General features: G+C 49.6%; 1 protein-coding gene across 2 annotated transcripts in view; it reads left to right on the plus strand.

Annotated features, from left to right (window-relative positions):
• Positions 1-793: 793 nt before the first annotated feature.
• PLPP4 (phospholipid phosphatase 4) overlaps positions 794-14,652 on the plus strand; it is an 89,820-nt gene continuing 75,961 nt past the window's right edge. For both annotated transcript variants that reach the window (XM_047703187.1, XM_047703186.1), the window contains exon 1: positions 794-986. In XM_047703187.1, the coding sequence (XP_047559143.1) occupies positions 880-986 (107 nt within the window). In that variant the 5' untranslated portion in view covers positions 794-879. The remainder of the gene's footprint in view (positions 987-14,652) is intronic.

The raw sequence follows: 14,652 nt of genomic DNA on the forward strand, positions 1-14,652 counted from the left end.
GCCAGATGCCATCCTCACCTCTGCCAGTCCTCACTGCTGGGCCAGTGACAGCCCCAGGATCACAGCTTCAAATTGCCGTTCAGGGTCTAGTGTGGATGCACATGGCTCCCAAGTCCTCGCCGTTCCTGCTGACGGGACTGGAACACATCTTCCCCATCGCTGTCCCTGACCACATCCTCACTGTCCTGGTTCCCTGTGCCCCTGCCCCCAGTCTGGAGGACTCCTGGCCTGCAGAGGGGTGTCTCCCCTTCCCTGAGGGGCGCTCCCTGCTAGGGCTCCACGTCGTCTTCATCCAGGTGAGAGTTGGGTTAAATTGGACATATTGTTCGAGTTCAGGACATGGAGTCGGTGCTGTCTTCCATCAGCAGAGGGGGGCGACAGTGCCAGGCACCTTTCCCAGGCCCCAGGGTGGTTTTGAGCGAGGTGGGCTGGAGTAGTTTTGCTCAGGTGCAAACAGCAGAGCTTAAAATAATGCCGAGCTCTGTGGGGATCGTGAGGACTGAGTGCTGTGGCGTGTGTGACGCACTCAGGAGGTGCTGGGGCAGCGTGAGTCCTGTCCAGTGTCTGCCGTGGTCACCATGGGGGCTGGGGTGGAGGGACATAGACACGGGCGCTGTGCTCACGCAGCTTCCAGCCTGGCGGGGACCCCAGCGGTCCCCGGATATCGGTGTGGTAGTAAGTGTCACACAGGAAAGTGGACAAGTGTGATGTCACAGTGACTGAGCAGAGGTCACCTGTGTTATCATTTTGGGGACTTTCTTTGCATCTTTCTTCTTTTCCTGTTCATGTTTGCATGTCATGTCAACAACAACGACAAAATAGGGGCGCCCGGGATTTTCCCTTCACCTCACAGCACGTCGTCACAGTTGGTCACTGTAAATGGCCAGCATGTGGCAGAGTCATGTCCTGCAGGGACGTCCACAGCATAATCCCTGGAAACTGTGGACGTGTTATTTTACATGGCAAAGGGATTTCAGGTCCCAGAGGTAGGTAAAGCTGCTCATCGGGTCACTGGGTGTTGGGGAGTGTTATCAGGTGGGATCCGTCTAATCATGCTGGTCTTTGAAGCCGAAAGAAGAGGAGGCAGAAGAGGGGGCCAGAGAGGTGCGGGGAGCACAGTTCCAGACCTACTCTTGTTGGCCGTGACGTTGAAGGGGGTCATGAATTAAAGAACGAGGAAGACCTCTAGAAGCTGGGAAAGGCAAGGAAGTGATTGTCCTCTGAGCTTCCAGAAGGGAATGCAGCCCTTCTAGCACGGCCATCTAAGCCTAGCAAGATATGTATCAGACTTTTTTTTTTTTTTTTTTGCGATTTTATTTATTTATTGTAAAGGGAGAGAGAATGCTCACAAGTTGGGGGGTGGGTCACGGATGGAGGGTGAGACAGAAAGACTCTGAAGATATTCCACACGGAGCCCAGGGTTGGACCCGGGGCTTGATCTCACAACCCTAAGATCACGACCTGAGCTGAAACCAAGAGTCAGGAGGCTGAACCAACTGAGCCTCCCAGGCACCCCTGCATCCCACTTTTGACCTCTAGAACTGGTGTTGTTAAAGCCACCAAGTTTGTGACTATTTGTTACAACAATAGGAAACTAAAATGGCTGGGTTTCAGCTCCTCCCACCCGCTCCCTGGCTCCCTGGGGATGTGCACTGTGCCACGTTCACTCTGAATTCCCATGCCCGGGGCTGCTTTGGGATCCACAGACATTTGTTAAACTCTTTGCAGGTGCTCCGGGTTGTCCTCCGAGGTCGGGGCTGGGTGTGTCCCTTCATCTCTCTTTCCAAATCCAAACCCTCGTTGATGCTCCCCACTGGGAGTGGCAGCCAGAGCTTAGGGACCTGCTGCTGGCCCAGGCCATTCTCAGCCCAGGAGGGGGCAGCGCAGACCCTGGGGACAGGGTGCTGGCTTAGCTCATGGCTAATGAGGTCTTCGGAGGGGACTCCCTGCAAAACAGAAGAGTTCACAGGTGGAACGCAGCACAAGCACACATGTGTTTTGGTGCCGGAAGCTGGATTCCTTGTCACATTTTCAGAAGGACTATTATGGATTGAGAGGTAAAGACAACATCAAAGAGAAAAAACACAGAAAAGAGAAAGGAGCAGAAGTGAAAGGAGAAGTGTCCCGTGGGCCCCTCGTTGCCTCCTGCCTGTCTCTTCCCTGCAGAGCGGCTCCAGAGCAGGGACCCACCATGGTTCCCCAGAGATTCAGTTTGGGTTGGTCTGGGACAGGGCCAGGCCAGGGGTGTTCTTACAAGTTTCTCGAGTGAGTGTGATGTGCAGCTTGGGGTCAAGAAGCATCTCCGGGACCTTCTTGCTCTGTTCTATTCTCACATCAGAAGCTCTTCAAACCCTAGAAGTCGTTCTGTGGTACGCTTAGAGGCCACCCAAGGACTTTACACATGGAGAGACGGAGGTTAGAGAAACACGTGCCCTCTGGAAGGTTAGGAGGCATTCTGGTGGCCTCGTGGAGAGCAGGGCCTCCATCTGTAGACTTCCTGATCGGCGTTGCCAAAAACTACTGACCATGATGCACCACCAGCTTCCCTTGGCGAATGGCTTTCTTTCCGATTCTTTAAGGTTTTCTCACTTCTTCCCAAATCCTCCTTTAAAAGAGCAGCTGACCCTTGGATGGGAACAGACCCCTCTGTCCCAACCTTTCCCTTGATGAGGCAGGAGCATCTGGTGAGCATAAGCACGGGTTCTGAAGCCACGCAGAGGTGGCTCTCAGATCTGGTGGCATGGATGCTGCATGGCCTCTGAGAGCCTCAGTTTGACCCTCTGTAAAATGGAGGGAATGGGGGCGCCTGGGTGGCTCAGTGGGTTAAGCCACTGCCTTCGGCTCGGGTCATGGTCTCAGGGTCCTGGGATCGAGTCCCGCATCGGGCTCTTTGCTCAGCAGGGAGCCTGCTTCCCTCTCTCTCTCTCTCTCTCTCTCTGCCTGCCTCTCCATCTACTTGTGATCTCTCTCTGTCAAATAAATAAATAAAATCTTTAAAAAAAAATGGAGGGAATGTTAGTCATACTCCATAGGGTTTTGGGTTTTTTGTTTTTTTTTTTTTAAGATTTTATTTATTTAATTGACAGGGAGACCTTGAGCGAGAGAACACAAGCAGGGGGAGCGGGACAGGGAGAAGCAGGCTTCCTGCTGAGCAGGGAGCCCGACATGGGGCTCGATCCCAGGACCTGACCTGAACATGAACATGATCCCAGGAACATGACCTGAGCCAAAATCAGATGCTTAATGACTGAGCAACCAGGTGCCCCTTACTTTGGAATGCACTTGGTGGTGGTCGGCAGTGTACGCACATTGACCTGACGGGGAGTGAGTCCTCTCCCAGAGGGAATGAGTTTCCAAGTGCCTGTAGGGTTTGAGGACCTCTAGCTTTGGAGCAGAGGCTTCTTGGGCATTTGCGCCTCATTTACACCACCTGTGCTGAGGTCAGCCTGCGGGGTCCATCTCCTGTAGGAGCCCAGGCTCCCCGGGAAGAGCCGAGCCCCCTCGCTGTAGGATTGAGGGGATCGGCTGCCTTCCTCTGCATGTCTCTATTACATAAAAATTTTCCAGGCAAGTAATTGCAGAATGGGGTAACAAGGAGGATAATAGGGGGAGATAATTGTGAATAAATCAGTTTGATTACACTTTTCCCCAAACTCGATTACCCAAATTTGCAGCGCCGTGCAAAATCTCGAAAGCCAATTAAGACCTTCCAGTGAGGACTGCGGAATCTGGGGACGCCTCTTCGATAAGGCCAGCTGGCTGCCCAACAGGTTGAGAATGGCGAGAATCCCCCTTCTGTTTCTGCTTGGGTATATTTTGGAAACAGCCAGGAAGTTTTATTGTTATGTTTTTGAACAAAGCGATTACATACACTGGTGAGAAGGTACTGTCCCTTCTGCTGAGAGTGTGTAGAGCGATTTAGAAGCACCTGCGGAATTTTACAAGGCGGTCATTCTTCTTTTTCTTTTTCTGTGTGCTGCATTTCTTTTTTAAATTTAAAAAAATTTAAATCCAATTTACTTAACATACAGGGAATTATTAGTTTCAGAGGTAGATTTTAGGGATTCATCAGTTGCATAAAGCACCCAGTGCTCATTCCATCACGTGCCCTCCTTCATGCCCATCCCCCAGTCACCCAATCCCCCCCTCCAGCAACCCTCAGTCTGACTGGCAGTATTGCCCCGCTGCACTGGGTACTGATTCATGTGAAGATGCATGATAACACTCATAAAATAACCAGCTCAAAGACTTGGAAATCATTTAAGGCAGAGAAGCAACAGTTGACTTCTTTAGTAGTATACTGTTAACCTCCTTTTCCAGTATTCCTTGGTCTTTATACTCAGTGTTTTCCTAGCTTTACTGAGCTATAATTGACACATAACAGTGTATAAATTTAAGGTGTATAATATGTTGCTCTGGTACATTTGTATATTGAGAAATGATTTTCACTGTAGTATTAGCTAGCACCTGCACTGTGTCACATAATTAGTGTACCTTTTTTGTGGTAAGAACATTAAGAACATCTATCTTAGTACATTTCAAGTATATAATATAGTATTATTAACTATAATCACCATGCTATACACTAGATCTCTAGAACTTATTCATCTGATAGCTGGACGTTGCTATCCCTTGAGCACTGTCTCCCCATTTCTTCCACCCCCCACCTCCAGCCCTTGTTAACCATCATTCTAGACTCTTTTTCTATGAGCGTGGCTTGTTAGATTCCACATATGAGATCATACAGTATTTGTCTTTCTCTGACCTGTTTTGCTTAGCATAATGCTCTCAAGGTCCATCCATGTTGTCATGAATGGCAGATGTCCTCACTCTTATGGCTGAGTAGTATTCCATTGTGTGTACATATATATATACCACATCTTCTATCCATTCATCCATCGTTGGACACGTAGGGTTCTTCCCATATCTTGGCTATTGTGAATAATGCTGTGGTGAACATGAGCGTGCAGATGTTAGGGATGAAGATGTCAATTTGGAAAGACCAAGTTGGGCTGGCATGGTCCTGGGTATACATGTTGTCCCCACTACAGAAGAGCCCAAGTCCTGGGATGGCCTCCTGGGGCCAACATTATTCAGGGAGGGCCTGGAGGGAGGGAGAGAAACTTGGGAAGGAGAAAGTGGACAGGGAGATGGATCAGAGCACAGGAGGATGGTGCCCCAGGAGCCCAGGGTCAACACTAGCCCCTTTGAGTAGGGTCACAGAACCTTCTCCTTAGGCAGGATGGTGAGGCTTGTTGAATGCATGAGTGAATGAAGGGGGAGTAAAAACTAGCATTTATTGGGCCTGCTTCCTCTGTGCCAGTCATCTCATTGATAATAATTCTTTTCCAGATGAGAAACTGAGGCACACAGAAATAGAGTGATTTGGCCAAGGTCAAACCAAAGTACATGTATTTCAGAATCTGTGCTTCTCATTTAACTACCCTGCTATACTGCAAACGAATGGATGAGTAAGTGAATAGATTTCCACTTTATTGATAAAGAAGCAATGCCACTGTGGGAGAGATCTTCCTATAATTACAAGCTAATCAGCTCTTTTGATTCTTGGTCCAGTGTGCTGCTACCTAAAGCCAGGCTGATTCCCGTGTTCTGCTGGCAGACTCTGGGTCTGTCCGCTGCTCCTGGCACTCAGTGCTGCTGTCTGTAGCCTCCCGTGGTTGGTGTCCACGGCAGTGTCTTCTAGCCCATACTTCCAGAAACAGGGACCTTGGAAATAGCCCAGGATCATGCTTAGAACGCCTGAGTTTGAGCTTCAGTCTTGTTGCTTGTCCTGCTGAATACCCTTGGGCAGGTCAAGGAGGCTCTCTGGGCCTCAGTTTCCCTCTCTGGACAATGGGGACGGCAGTGCCTAATTTTCATTGTGAGGAGTGATTGAGGGAAGGTGTAACGCATGCCCAGCAGGCTCCTGGCAGGTAGGAACTACTCAGAAAGTGATCAGCTGACCCATCCTCCCTCGCTCTGCTTCCTCTCTCCCCTTCTTTCCGTCTGGATGCCTCTGAAGACAGCATCTCATTGACTGTGTTACTAGGAACCATTCAGACACTCTGTGTGGGATCAAACCCAGTTCTCAGCAGTGCCAGCGGCTGGGGCCATGATGTCGCTTGGGACAGAGGAGAAAGCGAGGCAAATTGGTGTTTCGGCAGGGGAGGGGAGCGGTTGCTGATGGTGCTGGTAGGGGTATAGAGACGGCTAAATACACAAGTGCTGTGACCCTATTCGTCCTAACAAGCCAGTCAACAGATGAGTGCCCCACAAATCCAGGCTCCCTGAGAAGAGAGGGACACACTTGTCCACTGGGGGCTCTGGCCTCATAAAGTGGGGGATCCTGGAGACTGTGAAGTGCCCCCCACTCGGGGTCCAGCCAGCAGTCAGCCTACAGCAGCCACAGAGATGAGCCCAGATGTCACATTGCACAGTCGAGCTGGGCCATTCACAGCCACAGCGTGGGTGGGGGCAGCTGGGGGTGCTGGACCCCGGGCACGCTTTGCCTTCCCAAGTGGGCAGCTTCTTCTTAACTCCGTCATCAGCGGGTTGCCCTGGAGGGATGTGGGCCTGACGTTGCCAGATCAAATTCTTCACTGGAAGCCAGAGATTCAGATTTTGCTGTAAGAGCTCCTGGTTTTTAAATATCGGCCATGAATTATACATTAAAAAAAAAAAAAAAAAAAAAAAAAACCACTGAGCTGCCCAGACTAAATGTAGCCATAAGTTCCTTTCAGTCCAAGGGCAGCCAGGTGCCAGCCTCTGGCTGAGGATTCCGTGTGGCAGAAATTGGGTCTTTATCGAAACCGCTGCCGTGGGTTTGTTTAGTCCTGATGCAACACGTGTTTATTGAGCACTTACTGCATGCCAGGCACTGCCCTAATCCCTGGGGCTACAGCTCTGATCAGAAGCGGACAAGAATCCCTGGTGCCCTCTTGGAGCTGGTGTTGTGCTGTGGCCCTTCCACTCAGCCCAAAGCTGCTGTATCTTTGCAGCAGTGGTGATGACCCGGCTGTTCTCGATCCTTCTCTTAGGATGGTTTCGAGTGAGCGGATGGATCCCGGCTGTAGAGCCGAGTCGTACTAACAGGCAGTGATTGCTTGGTCCTTGACTCTAGCTGGCCGTCGTTGGGGCCACAGAAACCAGCACGGGGGTGTCTGCGACTGTGCAAGGTCAAGCCCAAGTCCACAGGCCAATTTGACTCTGCATTAAGGATTTGAGGGTTTGTGTGCAAGTGGTCAAGAAAACACTTAAGGATGCCTACAGACAACCAAAGGCTTTGGGGACCAACGTGAACATCCTTTATCTGCTTAAAAACCACAGGCTTGGGGGCACCTGGGTGTCTCAGTGGGTTAGGGCCTCTGCCTTCGGCTCAGGTCATGGTCCAGGGTCCTGGGATCGAGCCCCGCATCGGGCTCTCTGCTTAGCGGGGAGCCTGCTTCCTCCTCTCTCTCTGTCTGCCTCTCTGCCTACTTGTAATCTCTGTCTGTCAAATAAATAAATAAAATCTTTAAAAAAACAAAAACAAAAACAAAAACACAGGCTTGGCCATGCCTCAGGGTAAAAGGGAAACGTCTTCTGCCTTCCCCAGACCTCAGCTTGTCATGCCAAGGGCAGGTGTACCCCAGTGTCTTGTCTCATATGCTCCCCACATGCTCTCTACCCTGACCTGACCCCTCATCAGCCTTTCCTCAGATCGTGGCTGCCCCAGCCCTTAGCCTTCCAATCTGTGGCTTTTTTGTGTGTGTGTCACGCATGTGCCTCCTCTCACCTAGCAGCCCAGCTGAAGATCATTCTAGAACGTGGACAAGCGGGTCATGGAGAACATGGTCAGGGGCTTCGTTCAAGTCAGGGCTCTGCTGCTGTCTGCCAAGGACTTGGGTAAGAAAGGCCTGCTGCCTCCCTGCTGGCTGCTGACTGACACCAGGAGGAAGTCCTATGAGGCTGGAAGGAAGGAACAGCTCAGAGACACTCCAAGGGCCCCTGGCTGGTGTGTCTGAATGAAAATTCCAGCCCAGAAGCCCCTTCAAATTAAGTTCTGTCTTCACTGGGTTTTGTGCTGAGTGTTGAGTGGCATTCTGTTCTGCCCCAGTGTTCTGCTCAGTGCGACCTGGTCCATGCAAGGTAGGGAGAATGCTCCAGAGTGCTTTACGCTCTGGCTCCATTCCTGAAGACTTATTTAATCCAGGAGCGAATGCTTCACTGGGCATTCTGGAGTCAGAGCTTAACTGGAGACGAAGTCTGTTAGCAAAGAAATATATGCTTCCCTCCCGCTTCTTTTACTAGGTTGTTTGTTTGTTTGTTTGTTTTGGAGTGGCTTTTGTTTGCCTCTGACTCAGACACAGTGTGAGCAACATTTCCTGCTAGGAGATGTGTCTGGCTCAGAGGATGTTCCTTGCAGAGGGGAGAGCTTTCCTGGGGGAGGGAGGACTCTGAGCTCCAGGAAGCCCTGCATGCAGCCAGTTGAAAGCAGATTCCATGAGTTTCCTGGAGTCCTAAGCTCAGTGGCCTGGCTCTACACATAGTCACCTGTCACCCACGGCTCACTGTCACTGACCTCTCACCACCCTAGTTTTTAAGAGCCTGCTTCCCGACATCCAGTCTGGGTAGCATCTGGGCCAGGGAGAGGATTACTCATTGCCTTGGGCTTGGGGCCCCTCAAGCTGAGGTCTAGGGGTACAGGTTTTGGAAGGAACCTCCTTTTGTGAAGGACGTGACCTCATCCCTTGTCTCTCCTTTCTTCTTGCTGAGTTTTTTTCATTACTCTTTGTGTTGTTAGACTTGCCTGAAATGATGCTTTCCAAGAGCATCGGTTGGTTTGGTTGATAAAACACTTAATTTTGTAAGTATCTTTTGGGCCAATGAGCAAAATCACTTAAAAAATCTTTTTAGTGTGGAAATTGTCAAATATCCTCCGTCAGTTACCAGCACTTTGATTTCATCCGTTCCCCCCTCCCACACTATTGGTGGAATATTTTAAAGCGAAGCCCAGACATGACATCATTTCATATGTCAATGCTTCAAAACTTCAACCAATGAGAACTTAAAACAACAACAATAACAACAACAACAAAACTGAACCAGCTCCCCAGGAGCTCCATACCATTTGTAAACCCTGATCAAAAGAACACCAGATTTCTTTGAATCAGGACCCAGATAAGGGCCACACATTCTTATGTGGTATGCATGCTTTTAGGATTTTTTTTTTAAAAATCTGGAGTTTTCCAGTGATAAGTAGTCTTCATGCCAATCGTTGACTGCTTCTCATGGCCCCCAGTTATGATACCCCAATTCTCATGACATTTCAGGTGAGTGTACTGCTCATTTTACAGATGGGGAGGGTCCTCTACCACTTCTCCAGGTCATGAAGCCCCAGCCAGACCCAATGTATTCACTTTTGCAGGCTGCATATGTGTAGACCAGGATTTTCTGTTTGAATTCAGACAATTAAAATGTTTTCCATCTTCTGTTTACTTCCAGAGGGGAGGCACCCTCTGCGGAAATGTTCTGAAATCAGTGGATTAAATGTTTGGAGTTTAAAAAAAAAAAAATGTTTGGAGTTCTGGAGTGATGGGCATAGTTTTGAACATGGTGCTTCTGCAAAATAGACTTCCATGTACGCCCCTGCTCTGTGGCAGGCGGGTTTGGGTGTGTCCTGCTTTTTCCTTGCTGTGGTTTGAAAATGCTGTTGTGACAGAAGATGACTCTTGGGGAGGGGGCATCTGCTGAGCGCAGCACAGTGGGCTCTCTGTGGAGGTCCTTGTGCACGACCTCACTGTTCCTTCCTCACTGCGGCCCTGAAGGCGGGGCAGGGGTGGGGGCGCAGGGTATGGTTAGCTGCACTTCTAGAAGAGGCACCCAGGGCTCAGAGAGCAGGTGTTCTGTGCCTAGGGTCACACAGGTCGTAAGCGGCAAAGGTAGAACAGAAGCTATTCAACTCCCCAGCTCTGCTAACACTGTATTTCCATTGCTATATTGCCTCTGTGCTATTCCCCCCTTTGGGGGTTCCTGCTCCTGGACCCCTTTATACCAGCCTCTCGTCCTGACCAATTTCCAGTATACAGAAAAGTTGAAACAGTAAAACGATCTTCCATCCACTCCCCCTAGATTGGGCAATAACATTTTACGCTATTTGCTTTATTCTGTAGTTATATGTTTTATGTACAATTTTCTGAGCTATTTGAGAGGAAGTTGCTGACAGATCATTATCCTAAGCTCCCTAAATGCATCTCCTAAAAATAAGGCATTCTTCTCCATATCCATGTGCTTATGACACTGAAGGAAATTAGTACTATTCCCTGATGATCACCTGGTACCTGGTTTGGTCCAGTCCTTGTATTACCTTAGTTACCCTCCAAATTTCTTTTTATGGCTTTTTTACTTTTTTGACCCAAGATCCAGTCAAATGTATGTTACATTTGGTTGTTTTGTCTCTGCAGATTCTTGTAGTCTGGAACATTCCTTCTAGCTTTATTCCTGGACTTGTCTAATTATTTATTTGAGGGCATTTGACTTGTTCCCCTGCCCTTATACTCTGGAAGTTGGATCCAAAGACTTGATTAGGTTCAGAGTATACGTATTTGGGAAGACTATTCCTTGAGGTGCCGTGTACTTCATGCGTCAGAGGCACACGGGGGTCTGTGGTTGCAGTACTGGTGACCACAGGTGGGGGAGGCAGGATAGGGCTGTGTTCCTAAAAGCTGAAGAAAAGCTGGCATGAACAGGGAGTCTTGGGACGGTGGCTTGGTTTTATTCATGCTGCCTCCTCTTGGTCCTTTCTCGTCTTTCCTGGAGCTGGGTAGATCAAGGACATTCCCAGGCTTGGCCCACATATTTCCACCACGGTCTCATCCCATAATGTTCAAGAGGGCCTCGGCCAGAGGTATGTGCTCTGATACCCTGTCTTTACCCCATTGACGAGGAGGGGTTCCTACCCTGGGGTTCTGGGGATGGCTGTACGTGACACTGAAGATGGGACAGAGAGATGGATGGAATTTATTTGTCACATATACTCACAGCAGGAAAGGAGGATGCCGCCAGCTGGGCAGGGCTAGGATCGGGGGAGAGCAAACCAGCAGGGCCTATGGGAGGCGGGCTCTGTAGTACCAAGAACGTGGGGTGTCCCCGGTGCCTGCAGGAGGATGTGATTGGCCTATTCCTGGGTTGGGAAGGGCTGGAACCCCAACATTCCAGGATAAGCAGAAATCGCACCTGGCCCCTTGATAAGGAGGATTGTTTGGTGGCGGAACCTCACCTGAGGGAGCAGAGTGGGGCGGGGAGCTTGTGGTCAGGCTGTTTGAAGTCCATGTGGTTTCAGGTGTCAGGGCAGGACACGATATTGGGCTATAGTTTAAGGCTTTCCCCCGCAGGCCAACAACATATGCCCGTGCCCTTCTAGCACTTCACATCTTCATCCTGTTTAGAATCTGTCCAAGCCTCCTGAGATAAGTGTTCTTGTCAGCATTACTTGGCAGAGTAAGGAGACCAAGGCCAGGAAGGGAGGTGCCTTGTCCAAGGTCAGGCAGCCAGTAAGGGAGAGTGGAAATCCAGCCCAGACTGCCCTCCAGAGTCTGTGCCCATGGAGGGGGAAGGGCATGAGCGTTGGAGCCAGGCTCTGCCTGCGCCTCAGCCCCGGGTGGCAGTCGCCCTCGCTCAGCCTGCCTTCTCATCCTTCACGAGGCTCGCTGCAGAGAAGAGAGAGCTGTTCTTCATCCGGCCAGGGCTGGTCTCCTGGATGACGTTCTCCCAAGGGCAGGTGAGTGGCAGGTAGCTTTGGTGCAGGGGCACCTGCTTCTCCCAGGAGCCAGGAGGAAGGGGCTGGCGGAAGCACCTTCTCGGGGGCTTCACGTCTCTCGTGATTTCTTCCCTTCCCTCCTTCACGACAAACGTCTAACTGATCTCAGTCTTCCCCCTGACTGAGAACTGAGATCCCATGTTGCCTTTCCCAAGAGTAAGGCTATATTTCTAATTGTGGAAAACGATACTTCTTCCTAAAATAATTGCAGATATCTTTACACTGGTGGGCAAGGCCTGCGTGTGCTTGTGTGCGTGTGTGTATCTGCATGTTCCTTCCTTAAAGTTCCAGAGTATGCTCAGGAGGACGTGGGATAGTGGACATTCCATGGCACATGGAGCTGTGATGACTTAGGCAAGAGACCCTTCTCCTGGTGGCCTCAGTTCCCCCATCTCTAAAATGGGGATAACAGCAGTTGCTTCTCACTGGGCTCTTACGGAGAGTAAATGAGTAACGTTGGAAAGCACCCAGCCAAGGGCATGGCGCAAGATGGCTCTGAACATGGTAACTAGCTATTTTTATAAAAATTGTTACTCTTGTCTTTGGGGCAGCCAGTGACCAGACTCAGGAGAAGGCTGTTCGCGGGCACGTCCCTGGCCTGCTGGCTCATAGAGATGATTGATCTGCATGTTCTCTCTGTAGCTTCATCTTACCCCTGGCCCCGGGACTAATGGTAAATCCAGTCCCCTCCTCCCTCTGTAGCAGCTGCCTGTCTGCTAACCACATCCAAAGCCCACTTGTCCCTGTTTTCCCTCTTGCACGAGAGAGGCCCATAGAGAGGACAAATCAATAGTTCAATTAAGAAATGGGCTTTACTTTGTTCTTGCTTGGAAAACTTCTCTCTCATGAGTCTTGATTTTCCCTCCTGCATGTTGCAAGGTTCAGAAGCGACTGCCCAGGTCCTTGTTGGCTCACACAATGGCCCTGTGGTGAGTGGTAGTTGTTGACATCCTGTCTGATTCTCTTCCCTGGGCACGGGAATGCCCCCCTGGTAGGGGATCATGGGGAGGAGTGTCCTTCTCAGACCCACAGTGTGTCCTCAGCACTGTTCACGCCCATGTTTCAGGAAGAGCATTTGGTTGAGGCCTTCAGTGCCCCATACACCATGCCAGATGCCAGTTTTTCTTACCACTAATGATAGCAGTATTATTTTTTTTTTTTTTTTTTTTTTTTAAAGATTTTATTTATTTGTCAGAGAGAGAGGAGAGCGAGCGAGCACAGGCAGACAGAATGGCAAGCAGAGGCAGAGGGAGAAGCAGGCTCCCCGCCAAGCAAGGAGCCCGATGTGGGACTCGATCCCAGGACGCTGGGATCATGACCTGAGCCGAAGGCAGCTGCTTAACCAACTGAGCCACCCAGGCGTCCCTGATAGCAGTATTATTACTGCCCTGGAAGGTATGGTCATCCTGGGAGGGGTTGGCGGGGAGGGATATGAGGTCTCAGAGAGGCTAAGTGACTTTTCTCAAGCCACCCAGCAGGCAAATGCCAAAGCAGGGATTTACACCAAGTTTAAGGCTCTGGTTAAGCTCATTTTCAGTATAATCTTCTGTTGTTTTTGGTTGGGAGTAAAGGAGGTAGAAATCTGTGCCTAGTATGTGACTGAAGTGTTAACCTTCTCTTCTTCTTCTTCTTCTTCTTCTTCTTCTTTTTTTAAAAGATTTTATTTATTTATTTGACAGAGAGAGAGATCACAAGTAGGCAGGAGGCAGGCAGAGAGAGAGAGAGGGTCAAACAGGCTGCCCGCTGAGCAGAGAGCCCGATTTGGGACTCGATCCCAGGACCCTGAGATCATGACCTGAGCCGAAGGCAGAGGCTTCACCCACTGAGCCACCCAGGCACCCCAGTGTTAACCTTTTCTTGAAAACAGTATGTTATCCAGGTCCATGACTTAAAGATCATTGGCAAGTCTGTGGAGTCTTTTAGAAGATGATGGGGAGATTCTGGGCCTTTGAAAACTTGACATTGATTTAGAAGAGGCATGGGGGACAGAGGCATCATTAATTCCTTGCTAGTGTGATGTCAAGATGGGCCATTCTTCTGATTTTCTAACTCTGGGCTAAATCTGTTGGCACATTCAGCATGTGAACAGTGATAGATATATATCCTATAACATTTCTGGAGGTCAAGGTCCTTATAAGTGGCTCTAGGCTAGAGGCCATCTCTTGGGTCCAACTACTGGACACTCCTAAGCTGGCATCTCCTCAGAGCAGGGTGGGCTGGCGATCTGTGTAGACAGCACTCTGATACCTGTAACTGAAGACTTCAACATCTCATTCCCCAATCAGTGACCACTTAGAGTCCCTTGACTGTAATCTTTGCAAGAGTGGGGACCACATATGTTTTGTTCACCAGGGTTCATAGAGCAATACCAGGCATTTCACAGGCACTCAGTAAGGGTTTGCTGAGCGAGTAACCAGTAGGCAAAGTTGATGGTCTGGTGTCTGTCCCCTACTGCACTCCTTCCTATATAAGCAGATATCATAGGCTGCTTGAAGTCATGCTGGGCTGTGAAAACAGGACTGGCTACAAAGAGAAAAAGAAAGACAGAGAGAGAGAGAGAGAGAGAGAGAGAGAGAGGAGATAGAAACCCAGCCTAAGGAGGATGTACACATGAATTAAAGAGAGAATTGCCCAGCATAAAGTTGGAATAACATCTTTGAATCTTCCCAATGTACATTTCCCAATTTCTTCAGATCGCATTATCAGAAAACTGGGGAGAAGACAGTAACACTGTTCTCCTCTGCCAAGAATTGATATGTAGTTTGATTAAGATAATTGTCAAATTCAAACAGCCAAGAAATGAAAGAAGCATGACTTGGATCCACATCCAACAGCAAGTTACCTGACTTTGGGCA

Source organism: Lutra lutra, chromosome 14, assembly GCF_902655055.1.
Source record: "Lutra lutra chromosome 14, mLutLut1.2, whole genome shotgun sequence".
Classification (NCBI taxonomy): Eukaryota; Metazoa; Chordata; class Mammalia; order Carnivora; family Mustelidae; genus Lutra; species Lutra lutra.